The following is a 26,869-nucleotide window of genomic DNA, read 5'->3' on the forward strand; positions in this document are numbered from 1 at the left end:
CGTGGGACTCGATCCTGGGTCTCCAGGATCGCGCCCTGGGCCAAAGGCAGGCGCCAAACTGCTGCGCCACCCAGGGATCCCCAGTTGTCCTTTTTATATATAAAGATCCCTCTAACAAATCACCAGCTGTGTGTGTCTGAATCGTAGGAGACGGTATGTGTGCCTCCACCTGGCGGGATCGTCTGGTGTAGCAGTCTGTGTTCTCTGTGGCTCCTAGATAGAACTTTGGCCAGCTGTTCTCAGGAATGAAGCCTTTCGTCTTATTGTGCCAGCAGTAAGGAGTTCTCAGAATTACCCAAAGGGAGAGAAAGGAGACGAGATGGGTGCTCAAGGGCCTGGAATCATCCACAGACTGGGTGATTCATGGCAGGAAGTACTAATTCACTCATTTGTTCAGCCCATATATATTATGTGCCTACTGTATGCCAGGCATTCTCCTGGGTGCTTGGTATACACTGGTGAACAAAACAGACAAAAGTCCTTGAATTTATGACGCTTCCATTCTTGGGGGTTTGATTGACCACAGCCCTCCATTAGGAGGCTTCCATTTTGAGGGGTGGGGGGGCATCCTGACTGCAGTGGATTGGTTGTGAAGCCCTAGCTCAATACCTTTATGCATAGCGGGCACTGAACAAATGTTTGTAGAGGGAATGAATGTTGTTGGACAAATGAGGTTTAACTGGGCAGATTGTTTTTCCTTGAGGGAAGGGAACTAGATTTTATTAAGCGCTTGCCAGGTGCAGAGCAATTTTCCCATAGAAGACCCTGGTCTTCCAGGATGAAGTGCCCTTCTGAGAGACCGTGCGCCATTTGCTGGGCCGTGTGGCTGATTTGACAGCCCTCCAGAGTGAACTATGAAATGAGCCCTCCACGTTTTGGCTGACAGTTACAGGTCCCCAGTCACCTCTTTGCCTCAATAAACATCCAGCCCAGACCAGTTAGCTGGGTTGGGCACATTGGGGGACGTGTCTTTTCTTTTTCTCTTTTCTATTGTTTGGTTGGCTTAGTGCAAGTATTTTAAATAGAACAGACATCATGACCATAAAACATCTGTAACACTACACATTTAGTAAAGTTCCTGGCAAGCAAGCATTCTGTTTGATTGGTGAATGTTTTTGCTATGAATGTTGTTTCCTTCCCCCACCTAGTTTGTCCCTCTGGAAAATAAAGTTTTCTTTTATGTGAGGATTTATAGAAATATGTTCCTGGCATGAGGAGAGCACAGACCTACTAGGATATTGGTGTAGCAGAGAAATATTACCTCCGAGGCATAGACAGTTTTATCTCTTATGGAGAATGACCTTCCTATGTAAAACAGTCTGTTACTCTTCATAGGGTAAGGGGCTGCCTAGGGTAAGGCAAATAAAGACATGGCTTGGTGCTGAGATAGCACCCTTTGTTGCCAGAGGTGCCTTTGGAATACCATGGTTGTCCAGTGCTGCCACTGGATGTGGGCTGATTTCGAAGTGGTGTCTGAGAAGTCTGAGAGAAGTAGAATCATAATTAGTCATTAAATTTACAGAGTTTGCTCTGTGCCTTTTCCAAGTGCTTTTTTTCTGTTGTTTAGTCCGTGGGGCAGGCAGGGAAGGTTTGATCCCCATTCACAGCGGAATAGGGACGAAATCACTTGGGAAGGGAAGGTAGTGGAACTGCGGAGAAGCACTTTTATGTGCCTGTCATTCCACCCCATGCTAAGCACGTTTCATGTGTAACTCTTTTAATCTCATTTTGTAGAAGGAGAAACCCAAGTTTGGAGAAGCTCGGTCAGGATCACCTAGTATATATGATTGGGATTGAACTTCTTAGGTTGCTCTTCTTCCTACTTTATCACTTGGCTGGCTTGGGGTGCTGGGATTGAAACCTGGCCCTCATCTCCAGAATCTCCAAATCTGATGCTTTTTTCAGTCTCCATAAAAACTTTCTTGGATTTAGAAAGATCACCTTCCATCCCTTTGGGGGTAAGATATTTAATAAATGGTGGAAAGCCTTGCTCATGGTTTCCTAGGCTCCTCTCTTTCACTACAAACCCTCCTTGGCTCCCCCTTTATCCCTCAAAGGAAGTTACTTGTGGCAGGTGGCAAGGGCCAGACCAGCACATCCTGGGGGAGGGGGAAATTTGACTTTTTCTTGACGAGTAAAATTTATGACCTAACAGATGGCTGAGTGTGATTCCAAAGGCGACCACACCAAGGGTGCAATGTGCTTATCTTTCCTTCTGCCCTCCTCCTCCCCGCACTCCCCCCACCCTCACCCCTCCCCCACCCCCCCCCCGCCCCCTGCCGATGTTTTTGGCACTGTGGATGGTAGAATAGGGAGAGACCTGCTGATGGGAAGCTGACCCCAGGCCCCACACATGTCACTTGGACTGTGTCTAGGTGCCTTCATTCTAGTTGGTGCTTGCTTTCCTCACCACTCCTGCCTAGGCCAACACTTAGCGTTAAATGACCCAGCCCCCCCACGACGACCCTGCTTTTCTCTTTCCCGAGTGAAGGGTGGCTTCCCTGTTTCAGCCTTTTGGAGGTTTCTGTCTCCTCCCTGCAGGGCCTTCCCTGTCAAGCCTGGCCCCTCTCCTGCTTGCATTCCATCAACACCTTGGCCACATTCGTTCATGTCCACTTGTGGCCTTTTGGCCAACATTGAAGATGTTGCTGCTTCTGTTGAGGAGGTCCTTCTCCCCTTTCTTTCCTGGCTACCTCCTGCTAACCATCAAGTCTCAGGTCATGCCCAGCCCGGTGCCCACAAAGCTCCACCTTGCTACCATAACACAGCCTCTTCCTTGACAGTGAGTATGTTCAGAGCAGACACCAGATCTTTTTTTTTTTAATTTTTTTTTATTGGAGTTCAATTTGCCAACATTTAGCATAACACCCAGTGCTCATCCCACCAAGTGCCCCCCTCAGTGCCCATCACCCAGTCACCCCAACCCCCCCGCCCACCTCCCTTTCCACTACCCCTTGTTCATTTCCCAGAGTTAGGCAGACACCAGATCTCATTCCATTTAACATACATGGAGCCTAGCGCAGCACTTGGCACATAGTAGGTCCTCAAAACACATCTGATAGGCGAATGAATGAATGGGTATGTCTCTCTGCCACAGACTATTCTCTGCAGTTTGTCTTCTGGTCCTTCTTGGTCTCCAGGGTCACTCTCCTATAATTCAGCAGTCATTTTCTGAGCACCTACTGTGTGCCAGGTTCTTTCACATACTCATCTCTCATGAGGCCTAGGGCAGCTCCGTGGCATGTAGCAGTTGCCTCCGCTTTACTTGTGGCTTGCCTACAATTACAGGAGGGAAATGGCTGAGTTGGGGTTCAAGCTGCTTCTCACAGAACCCTGATTGCACCTTAGAATCTTCTGGAGAATGTTGGAAAAAATGACTGATGCCCAGGCCTCACTGCCGACCAATAAGACCAGCATCCCGAGGGTGGGGCAGGTATCACCAAGCTTTCAGCAGCCCCAGGAGATTGTGAGGTGCTGCTGGGCTGGGTGCCACTGCGCAACGGGAGTGTCGCGAACCTGCAGCCTGGCTCAGCTCCGCGGATTAGGTAAAACTTGCTCATCAAGAACTGATTGCCGTGTGCATCTAAAATATGCTAATGAAGATAATCAAGGCTAAGGGTTAAGGCTGCCATTTGTTCTTTTCCTGAAATCAACTGGAGGGGTGGGGGGATGGGCCGCCTTGGCTTCAGAGCGTGCCTGCCAGCAAAGTTTTTACGCTTTCCCTCCTAAGAAGAGCCCTTTGGTTGTTGCAGATGAGAACAGGTCTTGTTCTCACTGGGGTGGGTTCTGGAAGTTTCTCTGGGGCAGTCCTCCCCAGAATACAGATAACCGAATGCCCTCCTAAGCCTGGTTTTCCTGTTTTCCTGAACTGAGCATGCGCACTCCCTTTGGCCAGTGCTTCCCGGTGGGGCTCGGGGAGGGGTACTCTGAAGGCTGTGCCCAGCGGCCTGGTCTGTAGGCAGATGCCGGGCCAGCCTGCAGCAGGGTTGGGGTTAGACGCCTGGGTTTGGCCTTCTTAGAGTTCCGGTCGCACAGTTTCGCCTCAGTTTGTGTTGCCCACGCCAGGGTCTCAGGCCCATTTTTCAAAGGGAAAAGTGAGGCCCAGAATTGCCAAGAGACTTGACTTAATCTCATCCCAGGGCCAGGGTGGATATTTGCCCTGCCATACGTCTGCACCGATGTGCCTGGTAGTGCAAGCAGGTGGGCACAGAGAACGGGTCTTAAAGTTACGGCCATTGTGGCATTTGGATCACTGCTGTAGGCTGGGCACCCTGGGTGATCGGTGTCCCCATCTCCAGGGCCCTGCCCCTCACCGTGAGGCGTCCTCCAGGTCTCCAAAGAATTCCACCAGGCTGCACGGTGGGGGTGACAGGCACAGATGGAAGGCACTGAGTTCCCAGCAGCCCCGCCATCCGGGCTGACCCTTCTTCCCCACCTTTCTGGGGTTTATTGAGAATCTGCCTTGGCCTTCTTGCTGGGGCTTTGCAAGCACCTCTTTCGTATGCAGGGATGCGTGGCTTCCTCGCAAATTCAGCAACAGTAAAGGGTACTTACTTAATTTCGCTTAATACCGCTGCTGTAAAAGATGATGGGTTTTAATTGCATCTCCGTATTGGCAATCATTAGAAGACCGGAGAGAGTTGGTGGGGCCTCCCGTGACTCACTCTGTGGCAAGTCATAGGGGGTGAGGGCTCCAAGAAGGGTGGAGTGACGGAGGAGCCACCTGTGGGCGCAGATCAGGTGCCTGTGATCAGAGTGACGGCCGGCCAGCCACCTCGCCGCTCAGCGTCGGTTGACGCTTGGGTCACGATCCTTAACTTCTTGTGCCTTCCAAGGCAACACTCCATCTCTGCACCTTGTTTGGTCCCCGCACCACCCCGTGTCCCTAGTCTGAGCGCCACTGTCTAGGATATGACTCTCTGATACCAGTCTGTGGACGGGTCACCCCTCTGCGGGTGGCTGCATCCCCCCAAGGTTCAGAGGAAGTAGTATTGTTAAATTAGCCTGGGAGGGAGCCAGGCAGAGGGCTCCGGGCTGGAGGTGGGGAGCCTGCCTGAACAGCCTGATCATTTCATTACAAGAGCACGTTCTCCTTTAGGTGAGTTACTGTTGTTTTAATCAGGGGTAATGTTGTAACCTGACTATGCTGGATAATTGTGTGTAAATTATATTCCAGCCCATATAGATGAAGGCTATTTTTTTCCTTCCAATTTTAAAGCTATTTAGAGGGAATGCCAAATTGTAGCCTGAACCCTAGTGCTCTCTGGCTCATAGCTGTAGATGAGGAGAGAGCGAGCTTGGAGAAACATTTGGGGTTATATTTATAATTAGTTTCCTCTGAAGTTAAATTAATTTCTGCAGTTGGCAACATCAAATATTGTTACACCTTTGTCCAGTGGTCAACCAGGGGCGAAGCTAAGCATGTAGAAGTGGCTGGCGGATGCAGTAGCTGGGGAGAGCATGCTTTCTGGGGCACTTGGGTTTATTTTAAGCCCTTTTTGCATTCAGGGATCTTTTTGGCCTCTCAGGAAAAAAAAAAAAAAAGAAAAAAGAACAGCCTTATTGAGATATAATTCATAGGCCATACAATTTACCCGTTTGAGAGTGCAGTTCAGTGGTTTTTAGTATATTTGCAGATATGTGCACCATCTCCACAGTCCATTTTAGAGCATTTTCATCACCCCAAAAAGAAACCTCATACTCTTTCACCATCATGATCCCATCTCCCCCACCCCAAGCAACCACTAATCCACTTTCTGTTGCTGTGGCGTTAAACCTGTCACGAACCTTCATGTGAATGAAATCCTACAGTATGTGTGGCCTTTTATGACTGGCTTCTCTCACTTAGGGTAATGTTTTGGAGGCTTATCCGCGTTGCAGCATGTCAGTATCTTGTTCCTTTTTGTGGCCGAACAATATTCCATTACATGGATACATCACACTTAATTTATCCATTCATCCTTGATGGGCATTTGGGTTGTTTCCGTTTTTTGACTCTTACGAACAATGCTGCTGTGAACGTTTTGTGTGAGAGGCTTTGGGTGGACATATGTTTTAATTTCTCTTGGGTATGTACTGGGAGTGGACTTGTTGGGTCATGTAGTAGTAACTCTGTGTGTAACCGTCTGAGGGACTGTGCCGTTTTGTGTCCATCCCCACCAGCAGTGTCTGGCCTGTCATTTCTGCATCTTTGCTTCAGGCTTGCAAAGGGCAGAGTCAGACTTGCTTCTCATGGTACCCTCTCCTCTCTCGGCCCCTCTTTTTTTCTGCTGGGAGAAAAGAAGACACCTTAGTCACAAATGAAGGGGCAGGACACTTCAGCGAATAGAAAGGGTGAGATTTTGGCTCTTCCCTTTGCCACTCTGGTACTGTGAGACTTTGGGCACTTAACCATCTCTGAGTTTCCATTTCCTTGACTGTGGGGGAGAGGCTGAGACCCGATGTAAGATTGACGTGAGGCCAAGTAAGGCAGCTCATGAGAAGGGCATAGCCCTCGTGCAGTGAGTGTGCTGTAAGGGCAGAGCTTTTGGAACGTGGAAGGAGACACAGGTACTAAGGGCCTTCAGTGGGAGACAAGGGCCTTTCTTAGCCACTTGGGTTGTGTCAGGTGTGTATGCTGTTCCCTCTTGTATGAAGTGCTATGCCAGGGGATCTTGACTCTGTGGGCAGCATTTGGGTGTCTTCTCTTTCGTCCTTACTTCCTCATCTCCCAGTAGGTATTGCCTTACATTTTGAGGCAGAGGCTTGTCCCTGTGGTCCCTGCCATAGTGGGTATGCAAGTGACAGGTGTGACCTGCCTTCATTGGGGGCAAGTTCAGATTGTCACACATGTGGGTGTAGCGTTCTCCTCCCCCATGATAGTGGGTTCCTCCATGTGAATTCTACTCTGTGATCACAAAGAAAAACCAAGGCCAGGTCTCTAGTATCTGAGGGCCTCCCCCAGGTGGGTCTTCATTATAGGTTTCTTGGGGCTGCCATAACAAGTTGAGATAGCTTGGGGGGCATTAAAGCATAGGAATGTTTTCTCTCCCAGTTCAGGAGTCCAGAAGCCTGAAATGAAAGCATTGGCAGGGCTCATTCCTTCTGGAAGACTGAAGGAGAAGCTATCCGTGCCTCTCTCCTACCTCCTGGTAGCTGGCAGCAGTTCTTGGTGTTCCTTGGTTTGTAGACACATCACTTCAGTCTCTGCTTCACCGTCCCATGGCCCTTCTGTATGTAGTGCATGTCCCTTCTCCTCTTGTAAGGGCACTGGCCTCTAGACTTAGGGCCCTCCCTGTACCCAGAATGATTTCATTTCAAGATCCTTAACTGATGACATATGCAAAGGCCCTGTTTCCAAAGATCTGGGTAGACATGATATTGGGGTCTCTAGTCAACTGACTTTCATCTTTTTCCATGTGTGATTCTAGAATCATTTGGAGAAGATTCTAGTACCTAACCTGGGTTCTGCTTTTGTGTGCTAAGTGAGTTTTGCCACTGGATTCAGATATGATGGTGGTGGTAGTGGTGATGATAGTAGCAAGAGTAGTAGTTTATTTTTTTATATTTTTTATATTTTTTATTTTTATTTTTTTAAGAGTGGTAGTTTAGAGGGAGGAGGGAAAGATGTAAACAAATGCTGGGGGAACTTGGGAGTTTTAGAGGGCACGTCCCTTGGAGGAAACTCCCTGTGGAGTGAGGCTGTGGAGTTTGGGACTTCTGTGACCCCGGTGAGCCCTGAGAGAGCATCTTTGCCATACAAGGACTGGGCTTAATTCTCAGATGCAGGGAACTGATACTTTGATGATAACATACAATTTCATCTAAGAATCTGAAGAATAAAATGTTCACCAGATTCAGAGTCTGGGATAGAATTGCATGGTATCTGCCAGCATGTCCATTTTCCCTTGTCACTCTGCTTGCCTTTAACCAGCACCTAAACCAACTTGCTTGGACTTGATTTTTCCTTCTGTATAATGGGGACGATGGGCAGTCCCGTTTGCGAAATCCTGCCCAGCACTAGTGCCCTTACATCTTCCTTTCTCCATCTTGGGGCTCCCACAGATGGGAGAGCTTCTGTAAATGAGCCATTGCTCTTGGGCAGTGAAGATGGCCCATATGTGTCACCAGAGGGGGAATTGGAGCTCTTTGCAGGAACGTGGTGATGGCAAGAGCTGACTTAAATTCCCTGGGCTTCTTTTCTACCCATTCAAGACTCTCCAGAGTTGCTGCCTGCCTTCTTTCCATGCATTTGTCAGGATGAGAAACATTTTTAGTTATTATTGTTTTCCTATGTGGCAACTAATATCTTTGGGGCAAAGCTCCTAGAGCTAAGTTTTCCTCATAAACTCATTCTTCAAAGTAATTTCTCTTATCTAATACCTACAACCTCTGCTTTCAACACACATATATGCACGCATACTCTTCTGCTTTATCCTGTTTTATAAAATACAACCATTGGTCCCACTCTGAGTGACCATTTCAGATTCAAACACATTTTTTTAGAGGGATTTTTTTAAACTTAAAAACATAAAGCAGCACTCTGGTTAGAAGCAGGAAGGTGGAGTGTTCTTTACAGCTCTAGTTAGCAGCTGGCTTTGGCCAGTTCTTATGTGTAAATAGCAATTTTCCAAACTGGAATGGGTGCTGGGGTTTTCTTTGTAGAGCCAAGAGGTGTGGAGAGCAGTGATGTTTAGTTAAATTATGGGTCTAGATGCAAAATGTGCAGCAATGATTTGTGAGAGCCTGAACACTCTCCACCCCCTGATGCACACTACACACACACACACACACACACACACACACACACACACACACACACCACTTCCCAGAGGGCCGCCCTAGACCATAAAAGTAAGGGCATCTGTTGGGGGAGGTGGCTGTCCCCAAGTGGTTGCTGGGCTGTTGGTGGGTATCTGGTGTCTCAAAGCGTGGAAAGCATTCAGATAAAAAGTGTTTTCTACAATCCCTCCCACCAAAAACTCCACGCAAAGGACATTTAAGATGACTTTCCTAATGGATTTTGGAGTGAGCCCTCTCTGGAACAGATGGATGGCTCTTTCCATTTGGGTGCACTGTGGGGACCGCCTGGGGCTGCCTGAGCATTTTGGTGTGCAGTGACCAGCTTCCCTTGCTTTGTGTGGTTCAGTACTGTATTGGTGTGAGGGCTGTGGGTTAGGAAACAGTTACTCAAAGGGTCTAGGGCAGGAAGAAAGCACAGGTGGCTCTCTCCACTGTGGGTAGAGAGGACTTTTTATAATGCAAAGGACTCTGGAATCAGGGGGACCAGTAGTAATTTGTCCTGTTCCCTGTTTCTGAGGTCAGAAGAGGCTTTAAGTTCTGGAGGAGCTGAGGGGTTCCTGGGGCAAGTCGAAGCCAAGACTGAAGGATTGGGACCAGAGAGTTACCCCAGACACACACACACGTGCACATGCGAGCAGACAACGTGGACACAGAAACTTTGATAGTATCGATGGGACTCTGAGGACCTCCATTTTAGACCCACTGGGAGCCTGGACAGGACATCTAGCCCCACTCCTGTCCTGCCCTTCTTGGTAGCCCTGGAGGTAGAAGGGAAACTGAGTGGAAGAGTGTGTGTTTCTAGAGTCCTCCGCCTGCTTTCTGTGTCTCTACAGAATGCAAATCATCAAGCACTGCATAGTCCATTTAGCAGTGATGCCATCAGGATTCCCAAAGTAAATCACTCCCGTTTCCTCCAGTGTGCCCCTGGCAAGAGAGGTCACAGTGCACAGCCCTGTTGCCCACCCCCTCACAAAGCCAAGACATTGGTGAGCAGCTAACAGAGTGTTGCACATCTTCCCACTGGCCTTTTCATGTCTGGAAGGTTTTGATTAAACCAGTTTCCCTTAGTGTTTGCTGAAGAGTGGGATCCATCACTGTATCTGAGCTGGTTCCTGGAGAGGATGTTTTAGTAACTTGGACATTTTAGCGCGGTGTTTGGGGCCTGGGATTTCTCATCCTTCTAAAAAAAGTATTTTACAGACTTTTTTTGGGACTGTGTGGTTTATACCTGGATGTCTGCCCCAGCATTTAAGGCTCTGGCATGATAAGTTTATGGCTGTTGAGAGACTGTAGAGAGTGTAAGAGGGGGCCTTTTCATTTAACCAGTTACTGGGGAATGAACATTCTGTTGACTTCTGTTATTTGGAATGAAGACATGTTACTCATTTAATTATCTGGGTCCGTGTGAACATTTTGGAATATAAATAGGGTCTGCTCTCTACCCACCCTGGCTCTAAACAATGTATAAATGGCACCATAGGGTTCATTTTATAGAATGCTCCGCTCCTCTAGAGTTTCTTTAAGTTGAGAACTCCACTAGTGCATGCTTGTGGATCACAGTAGTGTTTCTTTATAGATATTTAATTACCTGGCTGATAGGGAAAAAAACAGGAATGAAAAATCTAAAATGAAACTATTGGGAGTCTTTGCCCATCTGAAATCATGTAGAGATTCAGGAAAGTGGTTTTGAAATTACAGTGGAAGAAAATGGGGCACCCAGAGTTGATTTATCAAAGATTTTTCTGTAAAGTCTCTTTCTGCCATACATTTATTCTGGGCTTGAAGGAAGAATTTAGTAATTGACTTTGGATTCAGTTACAGTGACCACTTATCTAGCATCTGCCTAATGTCCTGCTAGACACTTTGGCATATGTTATTTAATTTAGTCCTAATAGGAACCTTGCGTGGTAGGCTAATTATTATATCTCCATTTTATAGTGGATTAAATTCTACATTGTATTGGAATGTAGGCTCCAACACCTAGCCCTTAATGTATCTGTTGAATGAACACATTGGGAAAGTTAGGGTAGTCAAATTTGGTGGTCAGTGAGTGAGTGTAGGGACAGATTGAAATCTGGAGAGGTAGGTCACCTCCATGGGTAGGTACCTGTTCTGCCAGGGTAGACCTGCCGAATAGCTGAGAAGGGAGATGGACAACATGGAGCAGAATAAGATGCCCACTGGTTAACGAGAGGTTCTTGGAGTTGGCACTGCAGACACTGGTGGGACTGTCACAGAATGTTTTCATGTACACGATCTCCTCTGTCTCTCCTGTTCATCTGAAAAGAGATGAAAAGCAGTAAATCACAGCTTTAAACACATGTGGAACCAATGCATGTCTCTCAGAGCCCACAGGAAGTGTGCAGACTTGCTAGGACAATGTCCTCTTAAAATAGTGTACCAGGTTGATTACAAGGACATTCCAGATGGAGCTCTGTCAGTGGGCTGTGGTGGCACATGTCCCTTCCAGAAGCCACTAAGCCAAAATCTGAGCTCTTTGCAGTCTTGGAGCCTCCCATTCGTGGCAACCAGGCTTCCCGATTGATGGGAGTTCAGGCTTAGGTGGGACTGGCACTCTGGTCCGGGACTTCACAGTGCAAAGCACAGGATCAGACTTCAGGGGAGTGCTCCTCGGCACAGCCTGCCTGTCACCAACCAGATGTCTCTCAGCCAGGGAGCTCCTGCTGGAGGTGGGGTGGTTGGTACATTCCCTCTGCTAGTATGGCTCAGCCTTGGGGACAGCGGGGATCCTGGCAGCCATGGCCCCTGTACTTAGGCATCCCACATCGAATTGTAATAGACCGGATATGACATGGTGGGTTTGTTTTTTTTTTTTTAAATCTGTTTTGTCTTATTCCCTTATTTCTGGGTTTCAGTCATGCTTTTATTTATATATTCTCATAAAACATTTTCCCCTCAGCTTTACTGAGGTGTAACTGACAAAACTGTAAGATCTTTAAAGTGTACAAACATTATGATTTGATACACATGTACGTTGCAACAGAATTTCTCCCCTCAGGTTAAGACATTGGGTTTTTATCATATGCAGCCACAATGGTGAGACCCTGTACCCACTGAGCGTGTTACATTTTTTATTTAACATTTAAATTTGTTATTGCATGTTAAAAAAAAAAAACCCACCTACATACCTACACAGCCTAAACTCAGTGTTCAGAACAAGATTCATTTTCTTGTTTCACTTTTGGCTCCTTCCTTATGATACTTGGTTCTGTCTCTAAATCATTTGTATCATTGAACTTCTGTCTCCCTTTGCTTTGGAACTGGTGGAATTCTGAAATGTGACCACATTCATTTGTTTTCACATCCACCAGATATTTGGTGTGGGCTTGTGTGTGCCTGGCTCTGTACTTGGCATTGTGGAGGGTACCTGGAAGAATCAGGAATTTACTGTCTGTGGGAGGAAGTAGGAAAGACAGGATTATCCATGACTTTGACACTAGGTGGGAAGAAGTGGGTGCCAGGACAGGCTGGTGGCTACAGCATTAGAGTTTCAGAAGAGAGAGGGGACAGCTTTCGCATGTGGGAACTATATAGATAGCTTGCATTTTAGAGGTCGTTGGATCTTACAGGATGGTTACAACTTGCCATGGGAGGTTTAGGCATAGAGAGGCATTCTGGGGAGAAGGACTTATGTGGACAAAGGGGTGGATACCTGGGGCTTAACTGGGCCTGATTGGGCGTAGGGTGAATCAAGGCAAATAATGAGGAATCAAGAGGGGAAGGAGAATAAGGATCAGGCTTGGAGAGTGGCCCCTGTGTGCAGGGTCAGCATCTGTCTTGATGGCAGACATGAACCAGCACTCAGAACAGCTCAGTGTAGACAGCCCACCCTTATGTTTGAATGATGTGTGTGTTTCTTATTGACAAATTTTATGGTACTTTCTGGGCGACAGATTTTTATGCACATAGTTCTCTTCTGTTCACATCTCTTAGGTTTAAAATAGCTTTGACGTGCCACTTTTCTCTTTGTGCTAGAAATGAAAATGAAGCTGTGTATTATGGCTTAGAGGTTCTGAAGTCTACTCTGTGTCTGTATGAAACTCAAGCTTACAGGTTGTGGCCTGAAGGCCCAAGATATCCAGCGTGGCTGTCTCCACAGCATTCTGAGATGTCCGTACAGCTCAAATTTATCTAAAATTGCCTTTCTAGAGAAACGTGGAGAGTGGCTTGTTTCAGAATCTTAGTGAGCATTGCTTCAGATAACCTAGTTAACCCATGGCCTCCTCTTGTCATTTCTTGCAGATGGTCACAAGAACAAAGAAAATATTTGTAGGCGGATTATCTGCGAACACAGTGGTGGAAGATGTAAAGCAATACTTTGAGCAGTTTGGCAAGGTAAGTGGTGTGTGGGGCTGGCTGCTGCCATGGCCCTTCCTTCTGTCACAGCTGTGCCCTCAAGAACCTTGTCCTTGAACTTGGTTGTCAAGACTTAAGTGAAATCTGTCAGGAGCTGACATGGAAGAGTCCGGCTTGTGGTCGGCACGGTGCCCCACGTGCCTGCAGGAATAGACAGAGTGGCCTTTCAATGTGGTTTTACTGGCCACGTGGGGCCTGGACTGGGAGCCGGTGGTGGCAGCAGCTGGGAGGGATGCAAGATTGTGACTCACAGGACAGAAGCTCCCACAGAAGCTGCTAGAGGCCTGTGAGTTGGTGCTGGGCTTCATTCTATGCCTTTCTGGAAGATACATTAAAAGAGGAGGCTCCCTGGGGTCCTTTGCAGCTGAACCTTCCCCTGTCAGATGCCCGAGGAGACTTGGGAAAGATGCTGGGCCTGTACCTGTCAGAATGTATGTGAGACAGAAGTAAAATTATCCCTTGGGCTCTGTTGCTAGAATAGGCTGGGAACAGTGTAGCGCACCCGCCCCCCCCATCAGTCAGGAACCAGAGTGTGAGAGTGTGTAGGTCACAGACAGAGTCACAGAGATGGACAGATAGGGTGTGTAACCTTGGGCGATGTGCTTTAATTCAGCCTCTCTCTAGTTGGTGGGGGGAGCTGGTGCCTTGGAAAGTGGTGTTTCTCTGATGGCTGCGTTGTCCCGGGGCTCCAACATGGCAGCTTGTCGGGGAGACTGTCCCTGCTGGCTTTGTGTGATACCCCTCCTCTGGCTGCCATGTCCCAGGAGGCTTCCAGGCGAATGGCTGTGCTGGCCTCTGCTTCCCGCATCTTTGAGTAATTGTGGATGTTGTCCTGGGAGTCTGGGTGTGTGATGGTCTCCTCTGCACAGGTCTGCGTCTCTGCTGTTGCAGGGCTGATACGGCAGGAGGGTGGAAGGCACTGTGCCTGTTCTAAGCTTTGTCACTCATGTTCCCCCATGACAGCTGTTGTGCTTGCGCTGGGTGGTACAAGGCACTGCTGCCCACTGACCGGTCTGAAGGTTCTGTGCTTTTACTTGTTTGCTTGAGGTAATGGGCAGCTCTGACCTCGTCCCCGGGTGTGTCCAGTTGTGAGTTACTGTCTGGGATGAGGACAGTGATCACTATTCAGCTTCAAAACGGAGATTTTCCTGTCTCTGGTAATAATCAATTTCTGCATGGCTGGGAGACATACAACAAAGAGACATCAGCCTCCTCCAGCCCAGCTTTGCATGCAGAATGGCACTTAACTGCCCTTCTGGGTTGGTTATGAAAGACGCCTTCCCCATGGCACCATCTTACATTGCCAGTTGGGGGCTGATTCATTCCGGCCGGTTTGGAAGAATGGTTGAGTGCGTTGGTGACCATGTACTTCTCTTCAAGACGTATTTAAAGCACCAGCGGGGGATTTGTCTACCACCCAGCCCCACCCTGCCTATGGGGAGAGACTGGAAGTAATTAAATGAGACAGGTCCAGCTGTGTAATGGAAGGCTCTGGAGTGTGCACCCCTTTGCTACAGTTCTGCCTCTAAAACTAGGCCAGGAGCAGTGTTTGCAAACATGAGGTGGGATTTATTTTTTTAACCATAAATTGGAATCTCATGGTCCTATTCATGATTGTCAGGGAAGTTGGACTGTGCAACTCTGCACATTCACACCTTCAGGCTCCTCTCTCTCTCTCTCTCTCTCTCTCTCTCTCTCCCCCCCCCCCCCTCATTGCCTTGTTCTCCTATTCTCTCTTTCTTTCTGTCTTTTTGCATTAACACTTATAGTCGGGACTCAGTATGCCAGCAGTGGGAAGCTCTGCAAGCTTTGGGCAGGCCCATGGTAGCAACCATCCCTGCCCTGAGAACAGTTCTCCTCTTGTCAGGGAGGCATTCACAGACCATCTTCCCTGGCCTGGTCTGCGCTGGGTCTAAAGCTGCTCAGTTAATTTAGCAGTAACATTTGTAGATTCCAGCAGGATGTATAAACTTATCAGGTGTTTTATTAAAGGACTAAGGCTTTTGAATATATCAAAACCATAACACTTTCTGTGCTCTTGTTTTTGTAGGTTGTTTCATACACGTGCTCTTTGTATTATCTGGGTCTGTCTTCAGAGGGGCTTATCTCTCCTCTTGCTGGTGCCTGGTATTATGTTTGTGCCTCCTTGAACAGGACCCACCACTTCTCTGGATTCTGGTGTCATTCATTTGAGTCCAGAGTGATCAAAACAGAGGAGACCATGATGCTGTGCCTTAAGGCAGTGAGTCAATCCAATGGTGAATTGACATACTGACTCTACCCTTCAGTAGTTTATATTCTGGTTGAGGAAAACAGAACACACACACAGGTAGTTGTGTCAAATAGACTCACATGCTTGAACACATTCCCAGCTGTAAAGTTGTTTGGGGCTCCTTTTAGATTGGTAACTGCAAATTAGCAAGGTGTAATTTTATTAGTGAGTATATACTGTGTTGGGTCCTGGGCCAGGCCATTGACTTGTATTATTTCATTTAATTCTTCTCTGGGAGGCTGGTGGGGGTCCTGTCCTACTCACTTTATAGTTTGATAAATGGAGTCTAGCTGGACTGAGTCTTTGATTTAGGGTCACCCCTGAAAGGTATAGCTGGGTGCAGATTTCCCCCCTCGAGGCTTGTCTGATAACAGAACCTAAACTCTGGGCCCTCTTCCAACCTTGGATTGATCTATAGGATGGACTTAGGGTGGGAAGAGTATAAAAGAAAGGAAGAGACTGTGTCCCTCCATGGGCTGGGGGCAGTGCTGAGAACTGGATATATGTTGCCTCATTTCATCTGTACAGTGCATTTTGGTGTCATTCAGCCCCTTGACAAAGGTGAACAATAAGGGTGAGGGAGATAAAGCCTCAAGGAAGGTCACACCAGTAAGGCAGGATAGCAGCCAGAATTTACATCCTGCTTCCTCTTCCTCCATATCCAGAACTTTCCATCCTTCTAAGACTCCATTCAGGGTTTGCCACCTGAGTTCTAAGTTTCCCTTGCTGTCATTCCTCTCTCCTCTCCCTCTTCCCATCGTGCCTGAGATGGCAGCTGCTTCAACTGTTTATTTCAGGTGGCAATCAAGATGGGTAAGACTGCTATCATGGGGCTGGGCTTAGGGAGTTAAATATGTCATTACTGTAAGTGGGGTGGGTGCAGAATGACACACCGAGAGCTTTAAATAACTCAAATTAGAGGTTTGTAAACCCCTTTGTACTTTCCTGCCACCTTCCTCCCAGAAACTTACCCCTACCCCCTTGGTTAGAGATATCATTACTTGTTTATATTTAAGATGAGATTGTGAAGTGTGGCCATTGGCATGAGAATTCTGCTACCTTGGATGGCCATCCTCGCCCCCTGGGTAGCTGTTCTGATGCTGTCATTAGAGGAAGGTTAGGTAGGTAGAAGTATTCCAGACCCTCATGATGGGCCTGACTGGGCAGTGACCCCCCTATGATACCTTAACAGGCCATTTCTTTCCTGGTCTCAGTTTCTCCTCTAAGGGAAGGAGTTGGAAAAGTTGTAAAGGGTCAAATAGTAAATGTTCTTGGCTTTGCAGAGCACGTGGTCTCTGTCACAACTATTTACTTCTGCTTTTGTATGGAGGAAGCAGCTATGGCCCATCCATGATTAGATATGGTTGTGTTCCAATAAAACTTTATTTATAAATACAGATTATGGGCCACATTTGTCTTGTGGGCCATAATTTGCCAACCCCTAAACTAGGTTATTCGTAAGGTTGGTTTCAAGCTTGAAAATTCAGTAATCTAGAAAGTGTGTTTAAACATACAGGGGCACCTGAGTTGGTTGGACATCTGCCTTCAGCTCAGGTCACGATCCCAGAGTCCTGAGATCGCCCCATATTGGGCTCGCTGCTCAGTGGGGAGACTGCTTTACCCTCTCCTTCTGCCCCTCCCCCTGCTAGTGCATGGTTGCTTGCTCTTTCTCTGTCTCTCAAATAAATAAATAAAACCTCCAAAAATCATAAACATACATAGGTTGGTATATGGATAGATATGTATCTATCTAAGGTATCCATAGACTATAACCAGAACAAGATATTACCAATAGCCATGAGCATGATATAATAAGTGAAACAATTGTAACTGTGGTAGGGTTAATTTCTGGATTGCAAGATGTAGGAACAGTGAAGGGATTCTCTATTTGGAAAAAGCTATTTATAAACCAGAATCTTCATCCTGTGAGCAAGATCCCAGGGATCCATAGAGTATTTCCAACTCCTTATTACATGTACTAGATCTAAATTAATGAAGACTCCGAATTTGTGAAGTTCAGGTTTTACTATGAAGATTCTTTTGCTATGAGTTGATGTTTCTGACTTTGAGGGATGTGTGCTTTGTGCTAAGCTTTTTGATGCATTTTAAAACCTGATGCTCAAGGCTGTCAAGCAAGATAGGTGGGGTATCTATCATGTAGATGACCAAACTGATGTTGAGGAAGGTCATGAGCTGTCCGAGATCACACAGCCCATGCTGGAGAGAGCCCAGATAGTCATTCATTTTTGTATAATCTAGCCTCTATTCGCTGTTTATAAAACCTCATCTCCTACTTTACCACTAAGCAGCCTGATACTCAGAGGGAGAAGATTCTGTTCATTTGTCAAGAATGTTGATGTGCAGTAATTTATTTCACTGCGTCAGGTTTCCCAGTGGACGTTATCTGTGCTCACGATTTCATAGTACAGGAATGATGTACACAGACCATTGCGAAAAGTGGCACGTGAATGATGCTCTCGATAGGCACGTACAGACCCAGACAATCGATCGGAGGGTTCTCCACCGTTCTCCCCGCATAGCCGTCCGGAAGAGCCCAGTCTGGTAATTAAAAAGCCCTGGGATCAAAGAAGCTCCGTGTGCGTGGGTTTCCTCCTTCTCCCCTTTCGGCCCCTCCTTCAAGTACCGGTTTCTTAAATTCTCACTTATAGGATTTTGGAGATCAAAAAGAGGCCTTTAAACTTAATGAATTCTCGGCTTCGTCCCGGATGGAGCAGTTCTGCACCTTTCAGCTGTTCACCTCGATGATAGGGCTGCTCGGTGCCGAGCTCACTAGGTAATTCTCACTTTATATAACTCCTGTGAAAGCAAAGCAGCCCGCATCTGGAGGCTTCCAATTATACTTCACATGGTGAACTGTGTAATTAGTTTGGAAGACTTACGCTCAGTCGTTGGTTTATCCTAATCGGCTTTGGCTTTCCCCACCAACAAAGTGAGCTTATTTTGCTAAGCTGAAACGACTCTGCTCCCTTTGTTCCAGCCTTTTATTGTCTCATTCCTTTCATTCTGTTTTACTGCCAAAGTTCTGTTTCATTAGGCCTACAGGTCATTTCCAATCCAGTGGGCTGCTACAATCCGGCCTTTATCACTCGGCTGCCCTGGTTCCCATGTCCCTTCTGGGCCAGTGCCCGAGTTTGCGGTTTGACATGAGGGCTTTAACCCTTTCCTGGGCCAGCCCCTCATTGTGGTGGGCGGCCAGAAGAGGCCTGAAACGAAAGGGGTTTGGACAGTTAGAGCTCTTTAGGTCCCATCAAAGGGGAGCCCGGTGGAAACGAGGTGCAGAGAGTCCTTTGGAGTCCTTCTGTTGGGTTGGGGTGGTGTGGGGGCCTATAGAAGTGAACTTGAGCTACAGAGAATGGTGCTTGAGAGCTTTTGGAGAAAAAAATTGAGACCGAGAATGAATTGGCGTTTTAATATGAGGAGATCTTTTCATTTGTCCCGCTCGTGTGTGGGATGGTCAGAGAGTGCGCTCCAGGGAAGTACTTGACACCCGTTATTTCCCAGCTCTGGGTTTTATGTGCAGGTGGGGTGCTCAGATAGTCCTTTTGATACTGTATGTGTGAGGAGAGGAAGATAGATCTAGCATGAAAATATTATAAAGCCTTTGAAATTTGAAAGGCAGGAGACTCGTGAGAAAATAAATAAGCAACGTTACCGTGTTCCTCACGGTGAGCTGTGATTCTGAGGTAATGTTTTTTTTTTATCACTTCCAAATGCGCGTTGTAGAGAAATGGAGCTCCGTGCGGTGTATGGTTTGCTCAGACCAGGTCTGGAAAACTCAAGTCCCCGTCTGTCCTTTGTGGGCACCAGCGTTCTCAGGAGGTGTTTGTCTCCTGATGTGGTTTGTCCAGGGGGACCACCTGGAAGGTGGCCAGCATGTCCAAGCCTCGCCTGTCCTCTGGAGAGCCTTGATGTTTCTCAGACCTTCTTGGGTTACAACCGTGGAGTGGACCAGGAAGGGCCCCAGTTGCTGTCCCCACCCTGGCTGGCCACGCTGAAGGCTACTTTTGTGTTAAATTTTCTTCCTGTCATAACCCAGAACAAGGCCAACACTGTCCTCATGTTTTATTAATTCTCTGTCTGGTTTGTGTCAGTCTCTCCCTTCGGAAGTGTGTCATACGGGGGAGGGGACTTTATTTGCCCTCTGACCCCTGGCAGAGCCGCTGAGAGCAAAAAGCCACAGTTAGCCAACGGGAGAACCTCCCTCGTCTGCCTGCCTCAGCTTCCTAGGCCAGGTGGCAGCAAGCAAACAAGCAGTACCCACAAGTAATGTGATCCGTGGGCTTCGCAGGTAAACCCTCCTACCAAACAAACAACTGTGTTTTCCTGATGAACTTTTTCCTCCATGGATGGATTTCTGCCATAACCAATGGAGTGAGGCGAGTTAGAGATTGATTGAGCACTCCAGCCTCACGATCTGACTTATAAATCTTTTCTTTTTCTTTTGTTTTGTTTTCTTGCCTTTCCTTTTCTCTTGCTTAAAAAAAGGGGGGCTCCTGAAATTGTAGGTTTCTAGGAAAACTTCACATTTCCTTTTTAGCTATAAAATATAACCAGCTGTTGTTGGGCAAATGCATCAGACATTATTATTGCTCTGTTAACAGTGTTTTAAAATATACAAATAACAAAACAGGATGCCTTCTGGGTAGCAAGCTGGGAAAAGTTTGAGCTTATGCTAATCAAATTCCATGCTTCATATGCATAGTAGTAGGTAGAGGAACGGGGCCTGAACTTTCTGGCTTGGCTGTTTAACTGTGCTTCCGGGTATGGTTTTTTGGCTTGATTTGATTTTTCCAGCGCCCCCCTCCAGAAGAGGAAGGCCCAGCACAGGGTTGGCCCCGGGCAGGAAGGAGTTAATGAGCCCGGGAGGATTGATGGGGAAGGGGTATTGAGCGCTTCCCCAGCTCACCTTCCCAGAGCCGTCCTGGCAGCCTCTGAAGACGTCACTTACAATGGAGTTGTTAGCATGAGAAAGAAAGCCTTTCTCCCCCTGGACATACTTCAGTGGGAACTGCAAGTGTCTGAGAAATCGTGGTTCAAGCTTGTGCCAGTGGGTGCAAGGAGTGGTTCTTATGGAAGAGAAAGCGCAGTTCATTTAGACTTGGCATAGAAATGGAATTCCATTGTTTGGTAGAGTGAACATTGATATGGAGATTCCTGCCCACCCCCCACCCCGTCAATTGGATACCCCATTACATGGGTCGTGTATGCTTTTCTTTTTCTTTTTCTTCTCCTTTTTTCCCCCTTCTTTTGTCCTCTGAGAATTAGTCCCTCTGTAGAACGGCCGGATCTAAGTTACCACCCTCTAAATTTTTACAGCTCTGTATATTCAGACTTGGTATTTGTGAATTAGCTCAAAGTGGGCTGCCAATCGGTGCTTTATTTACATTCGAAGCCATAAGAGTGAGAGCCCCAGAAAAACGTTAATATGCAGAAAGAGGCAGAAGGGTTGAGTTTCTGACTGTTGCTAACCTCACCACTGCCTTTAAAACCAATCATGAGGCACACGGCTGATATTTAATAGCTTTTAGCTGATTATTTTTCTTCTCCTCCTCTTTCTTTTCTATCCAAGTTGACCTGGGTGTACTTGAGCGGAAATGAAGTCATCCAAATGCTGAATTAGAATAATCACAGGCCTCCAAGAATGAAATGGAAGCAGAGATTAAATGGTAGGGGGAAAGCTGGCATTAATAAGCACCAGGAAAACTTTGCATAAAATAAATAGGAGATTTGATAGATTGAATTTGTATATCCCTTTTCCATTTTTCTGCACTTGGTGTTGTCCTCCTAGAGCGGAGCCTCTGGCAAAGTGGGATTTGTTTCACCATGAGTCCACATACCTTCTGCAGCCTGGGTGATGGTTCTTTCTTCTCTGTGGGGCATTTGTGTGACGAGGACGTTTCCAGGATGGAAGAATCTGGGTGGAGGGACCATTACTGGGAAGGGTCAGGATGACTTGTTGCCAGTTCGGGTTGGGGGGCAGCAACACACTGCAGGCAAACAGTGAATATTATTGACGGATTCTTGATCGAATTCCTGATGGTAGGGAGAAGAGCAGGGTGGCGCGCGCACGTGCGTGTGTGTGCATGCACATCATGCATGCTGGATAAAGGTAGGGTGACCAGCTGACCTGGTTTGCCTAGGACAGAGGAGTTTCCAGGAACTCAGGACATACCGACCAGAATGAGTTGGCCACTCTAAATAAACGAGAGGTGGGAAAAGTGGAGACACTGGCTTAGAACTCCTTACAGGGATGAAACTTTCTTTGACTGACTGCAGGCAGATTTAAATATTCCTTCCTGTGTTTTCCAGAACCTTTACTCAGGTCCCATTTACAGTCTGCTTCCTAATTTCACTCAACCACTGGGGCAGGAGTCAGCACAGGACCTGCACTCCCACAGGCCAGGAAGTGTCAGGGAGCAAGTGGCCTGTGGAAAGCAGGACAGACAGACCACAGTCCTGGGGCAAGGGGTGGCTGGTCATTGACTTGGACTATAGGACCCTTGGGCTCCTGTTTGGGCTCCTCCTTGGGGATTATTTCTCTATCTCTTGAAAATAAAAATAATTCTGCCCCGTGTAGCGAAAAGTGAGTTTCTTGTAGTTAAAGAGCAAAATAAGGATTTAATTCAATTAAAAAACGCAGCAGAGTGGTTTGTTTACAGGAAGTCGTTTTTAGGCGGTCTTAGTAGAAGCAATTTGTGCAATCGGATTAGTTGTAAATTAGAGATTTTTGGTTGTTGAGGTTGCTAACGGTCTTTTGTGATTGGCAGCAGCCGTAAATATTTTCAGACTTGCTTATTGTTTGTAGAGTGTTAGTGTTTGGGGGAAAAAAAAAACCAAAACAATTTAGGGGACTTTTCACTTCAGGAAACATAAATAAGAGTGTGGGATGACCAGAGGTAGCCTCTCTGATCTTATTCTCAGCTTTCTTAGGGAATGGCGGAGTGGGTGAGGGACTTTGCCGATTCTCTGATATGGAAACAAATTAAAAAATTTTTTTATCTTTTAAAAAGACTACCCCATTTCCTTTATTGATATATATATATATATGTGTGTGTGTTTTAGTAGCAAAAAAGGAGGATTTATTGGTGTCATAGCTCTTCATTCTAACTAAGTTGGCATCTGTGCTCATATTCAGAGATTCCTGTTTGCTGGCAGCTTTCAAGTGTCTTTTGACTTCTATCTGTCCAAACAGCCCCCCGAGGTAGGAGGATTATCTCGTTTTACAGTTAGGAAAGGAGGGCTGGGAGAGTCTAAATGACTCGCTCAGGACACCTCAGCTGGATTGCAGTAGGGGCCAAGGTACAGAGGTCCTGTGTTTACTGTTCCACCCGAGCTGCTCATGTTGGGCCGCCCCCCTCAGGCATCTGCGGTGCCATGACCAGTGCGGTGCTGTAGGATTACTGTGGCGCCTCTCCCAGGGAGCTATGACTTTATGGTTGTTTGTTTGAAACATATTATATCAGAAGAAATATTATGGCCACAGAATGTGAGATTTGCATAATTGTTTTTTTGAAAAACCATGAGACTTGGAGACATTTCAGGATAGCTGCTGGCTGCATTAGCCTCTGTCCCCTGTCATTCTGGGCTGTCCCATAATTTACTTGACCATTAGGAGTACTTGGGTAGAAACATTGAGAATTACCACTGTTTAGCATAGGGGTTGGCATACTTTTTCTGTAAAGGGCCAGATAATAACTATTTTCGGTTTTGTGGCCCAGATGGTCTCTCACAGCCATTCAACTCTGTCAGTGTAGCGTGAATGACAGCAGCCATAGACAGTATGAAAACAAATGGTTGTGGCTGTGTTCCAATAAAACTTTATTTACAAAAACCAGAAGGCTGCTGGGTTTGGCCCTCAGCCATAGTCGCCGGTCCTCTGGTTTAGCTTATTGCCTGGTAATAAGGGCATGGAATTTTTATACTCAGACTGGCCAATGTCAAATCAGCTGGCCTACTTATTAGTTCTAACCTTGGGCAGATCATTTAACTTCTTTCTACCTCAGTTTCTTTATCTGTAGAATGAAAATAAGGATGGTACTTATCCCACAGGATTAGCATGATGATTAAATGAACTAATACCTGTGCCTGGGTGGGGCAGTCGATTAAGCAGCCGACTCTTGGTTTTGGCTCAGGTTGTGATCTCAGGGTGGTGGGATCTGCTTGGGATTCTCTCTTTCTCTCCCTTTGTTCCTCTCGCTTGGGCTCTCTCTCTCTCTAAAAATAAAATAAGTAAATCTTTAAAAAAACAAACAAACTAATACCTGTAGTGTAGGTTCTTAGCATTCTTCCAGAAACAGAGCAGGTACTTAATAAATACATCAACTGCTATAATTTTTATCCTCTGAGACCCAGCTTCAGCCTCTGGACCTGTCTCTCTAGGCCTATCCAGCAGCAACCCTGACTTGAGTGCATGTGCATGCACACACATGCTTGTACACGCCACAGGCCCTTCCATCTTTCCCACCTGTACTCTGGATGGGCTTACCACTCAGTTTGCCCACCCACCTTGGGGATAACACAAATTGAAAAGTCTTTCCTGGATTCTTTCAGCCTAAAGATGAAGATTCAATGTCTTTTATAATTCTCTACTATGTCATATACCTCCAGTTCAGTCCAGCTACCTTGATGCTTCTGATTTGTGGGACTGACTTCGAGTTGCTCAGGCTTTGATGGAAAATGTTGCACTCATATGGGCCAAAAGAGAATTCTTCTGGTTGAACCCTGCGAGGTGAACTCTTAAACTTGTTTGAATAATTAAACTTTTGTGTTTGTGGGAGGGTAGAAGATACTGCCTGGAAATTGTCCCAATATCATTTAGCTGATGTTTATTGAAATATATATATATTGATCCGCTGATCTGTTTATTGAGTTTATTTGGCCTCTTAGCTTTTTACAACCTCATTTAAGTTTTCTTTCCTTTTCCTTTCATATGATTCTAATAAGCTTACTTTTCTGGTTTTGAATTTATAGCAATTATTAAGGGGTGGGAAGATGTTAATTAATAAGCTCAGTGTAAAGGGGAGGGGAACAAAAAAACCCTATAAAAACAAAAAGACTTAGATCTTTAAATACACCACATTGCGGGACCATTAGTGCAGGGAAAGAGCTATCCTTCCTCATTAGGTCCAGAAGGCATCTTGTCTACAGCCTCGTGTATCATTCATTGTTCATTGATTCATTCACCAGATCTTGATTCTCTTTTGAATGCCAAGCATGAGCTGGGAGCCAAGGGCGCATCAGTGAACGAAACAGACAAGATCCATGCCTACTTATCACTTAAGTTTTAGGATGGGGTTGGGAAGGACTAGCCAAGAGCAAACAAGTAAATAATAAAAATAAGTACAATTTGTCTCATAAAGAAAACAAACCGAGAGCTGAGAGAACCCATGATGGGAATCTTGGTGTATCAAGAAACAAGTCAAACATGTGTACCCTTTTGCCCCCAGTAGACTGTCAGTTCCACTGAGGAAGAGCAGTGTCTATTTACTCACTGTGTAGCTTCAGGACTAGCCCGGCGCTTGGGCAGTAGTTGGTGCTCAGCAAATAGTGACAGGATGAATGGGGCCCTCTGTATCAGAGTGCAGAGCTGTGCCAGTCATTGGAGAAGGAGTTTCAAATGATAAAATTACAATTTTTCTTTTTAAAAATGAGGTTCTAAGAGAATGTATTCAGTTATCTGAAGCATTTCTTCACATGGAACCTATCATTCCCCTGAACCGGGATAAATGAGCTTTTTTTTTTTTTTTTTTTTTTTTTTTTTTTTTAAGATTTTATTTTATTTTATATCTTTTAAAGATTTTATTTCTAAGCAGTCTCTGTGCCCAACATGGGGCCCAAGCCTACAACCCCCAGATCAAGATTCACGTGCTTGACCAATTAAGCCAGCCAGGTACCCCTTAAAGAATTTATTTTTAAGTAATTTCTACATCCAATGTAGGGCTCACACTCAAAACCACAAGATCGAGTCACATGCTCTATTGACTAAGCCAGCCAGGCGCCCCTATATGAGCTATTTCTACCCTGTAGTAAAACTTTAATAGAATTAAGGGACTGTCTGGGTGGGGTGGAGCTGGCCAGCATGGCCACTTATGGAGCAATAGTTTCTCAGGGAGGTCTTGGTGTAAAGGGTAGACATACAGCTTATCTGGAAAAGGGATGCAGGAGAGAAGGGTAAGAATGGAGTACATCTTTTCATGTCGCACCATCTCCCCTGCTCTTCTTTCTGTCTTTGGTCTTAGAAAAGTGGTGGAGCTGCTGAGTAGGAGGTATAAGTAGGGTCCGTAGGCAGGATTTGTCTTGCCTCATAGGTGCATGGGTCTTCCTGGGGTGGGGACACTAGACGGGCTCTGGGCAGCTTCTTCCGCAGACTTGTTTTGTGATCATCCAGGCTGGGCAGTAAAAACAGGTCTAATAACATTAAACTGAAGCACAAACATCTCTGATGTTGGTAAATCTGGCTGTGGGCAGAGAGAACTCGTTTGTGGGTACAGTTTTTCCCTCCTGAAAGAACAGAGGGATGCCATTGGCATTTTATTGCCAGGTTCTTGGGAATTATTATGTGGGATGGAGGCAAATGATTCTGGACTTTGGACCCAAGTAGACCCGAGCTTGAATCTGGATATTGCTGTTGGCTATTAGTGTTGTGACCTTGGGCTAGTGATTTTGTGCTTTTGAGCCTCATTTCTTTTCTTTTTTTTTTTTTTAATTTTTATTTATTCATGAGAGACAGAGAGAGAGAAGCAGAGACACAGGCAGAGGGAGAAGCAGGCTCCATGCAGGGAGCCCAGTGCGGGACTTGATTCCGGGACTCCAGGATCATGCCTTAGGCCGAAGGCAGGTGCTAAACTGCTGAGTCACCCAGGGATCCCCATTGAGCCTCATTTCTTGTACGTGAAGTGGGGATCCAATTTTCTTTACGGGGGACTCTGAGAATAAAGACAGGTTTGCCTAGTGTCTGTCACATGGGTTTTCGGTAGTGGTGTCTTCTCCCCACATTCATTCCCTCCTTCCTCCCACACTCACCACCTGTGTATCTGAAGTATCACAAGTATCACAAGTATCGCAAACTTCTGACTTCTACCAGGTTCATTTCTGTCCTGTAAAATCTCCACAGTAATCTGCGAGATGCCCTTCCTATTTGCTAAATGGATGGTTTTGAATTTCTTTCATTTTTAAAAAATATGTAAGTTTTTCTTTTTCTTTTTAAAGATTTTATTTATTCATGAGACACACACACACACACACACACACAGAGAGGCAGAGACACAGGCAGAGGGAGAAGCAGGCTTCATGCAGGAAGTGTGATGTGGGACTCGATCCCGGGACCCCAGGATCACGCCCTGAGCCCAAGGCAGATGCTCAACCACTGAGCCACCCAGGCGTCCCTGGTTTTGAGTTTCTATGGGACTCCATTCTTGG

At 46.3% G+C, this 26,869-nt stretch overlaps 1 protein-coding gene across 21 annotated transcripts in view; it reads left to right on the forward strand.

Moving 5' to 3' along the window:
- The window catches only part of MSI2 (musashi RNA binding protein 2), a 391,492-nt gene that overhangs the window by 117,407 nt on the left and 247,216 nt on the right, over positions 1 to 26,869 (forward strand). For all 21 annotated transcript variants that reach the window (XR_007412955.1, XR_007412956.1, XR_007412957.1 and 18 more), the window contains exon 6: positions 13,045 to 13,137. Coding sequence is in view for 18 of the 21 variants with exons in the window: in XM_025439695.3 (XP_025295480.1) it covers positions 13,045 to 13,137 (93 nt within the window). In the remaining 3 variants the exon portion in view is untranslated. The remainder of the gene's footprint in view (positions 1 to 13,044; positions 13,138 to 26,869) is intronic.

The sequence above is a fragment of the Canis lupus genome, chromosome 9 (assembly GCF_003254725.2).
Source record: "Canis lupus dingo isolate Sandy chromosome 9, ASM325472v2, whole genome shotgun sequence".
Taxonomy (NCBI): domain Eukaryota; kingdom Metazoa; phylum Chordata; class Mammalia; order Carnivora; family Canidae; genus Canis; species Canis lupus.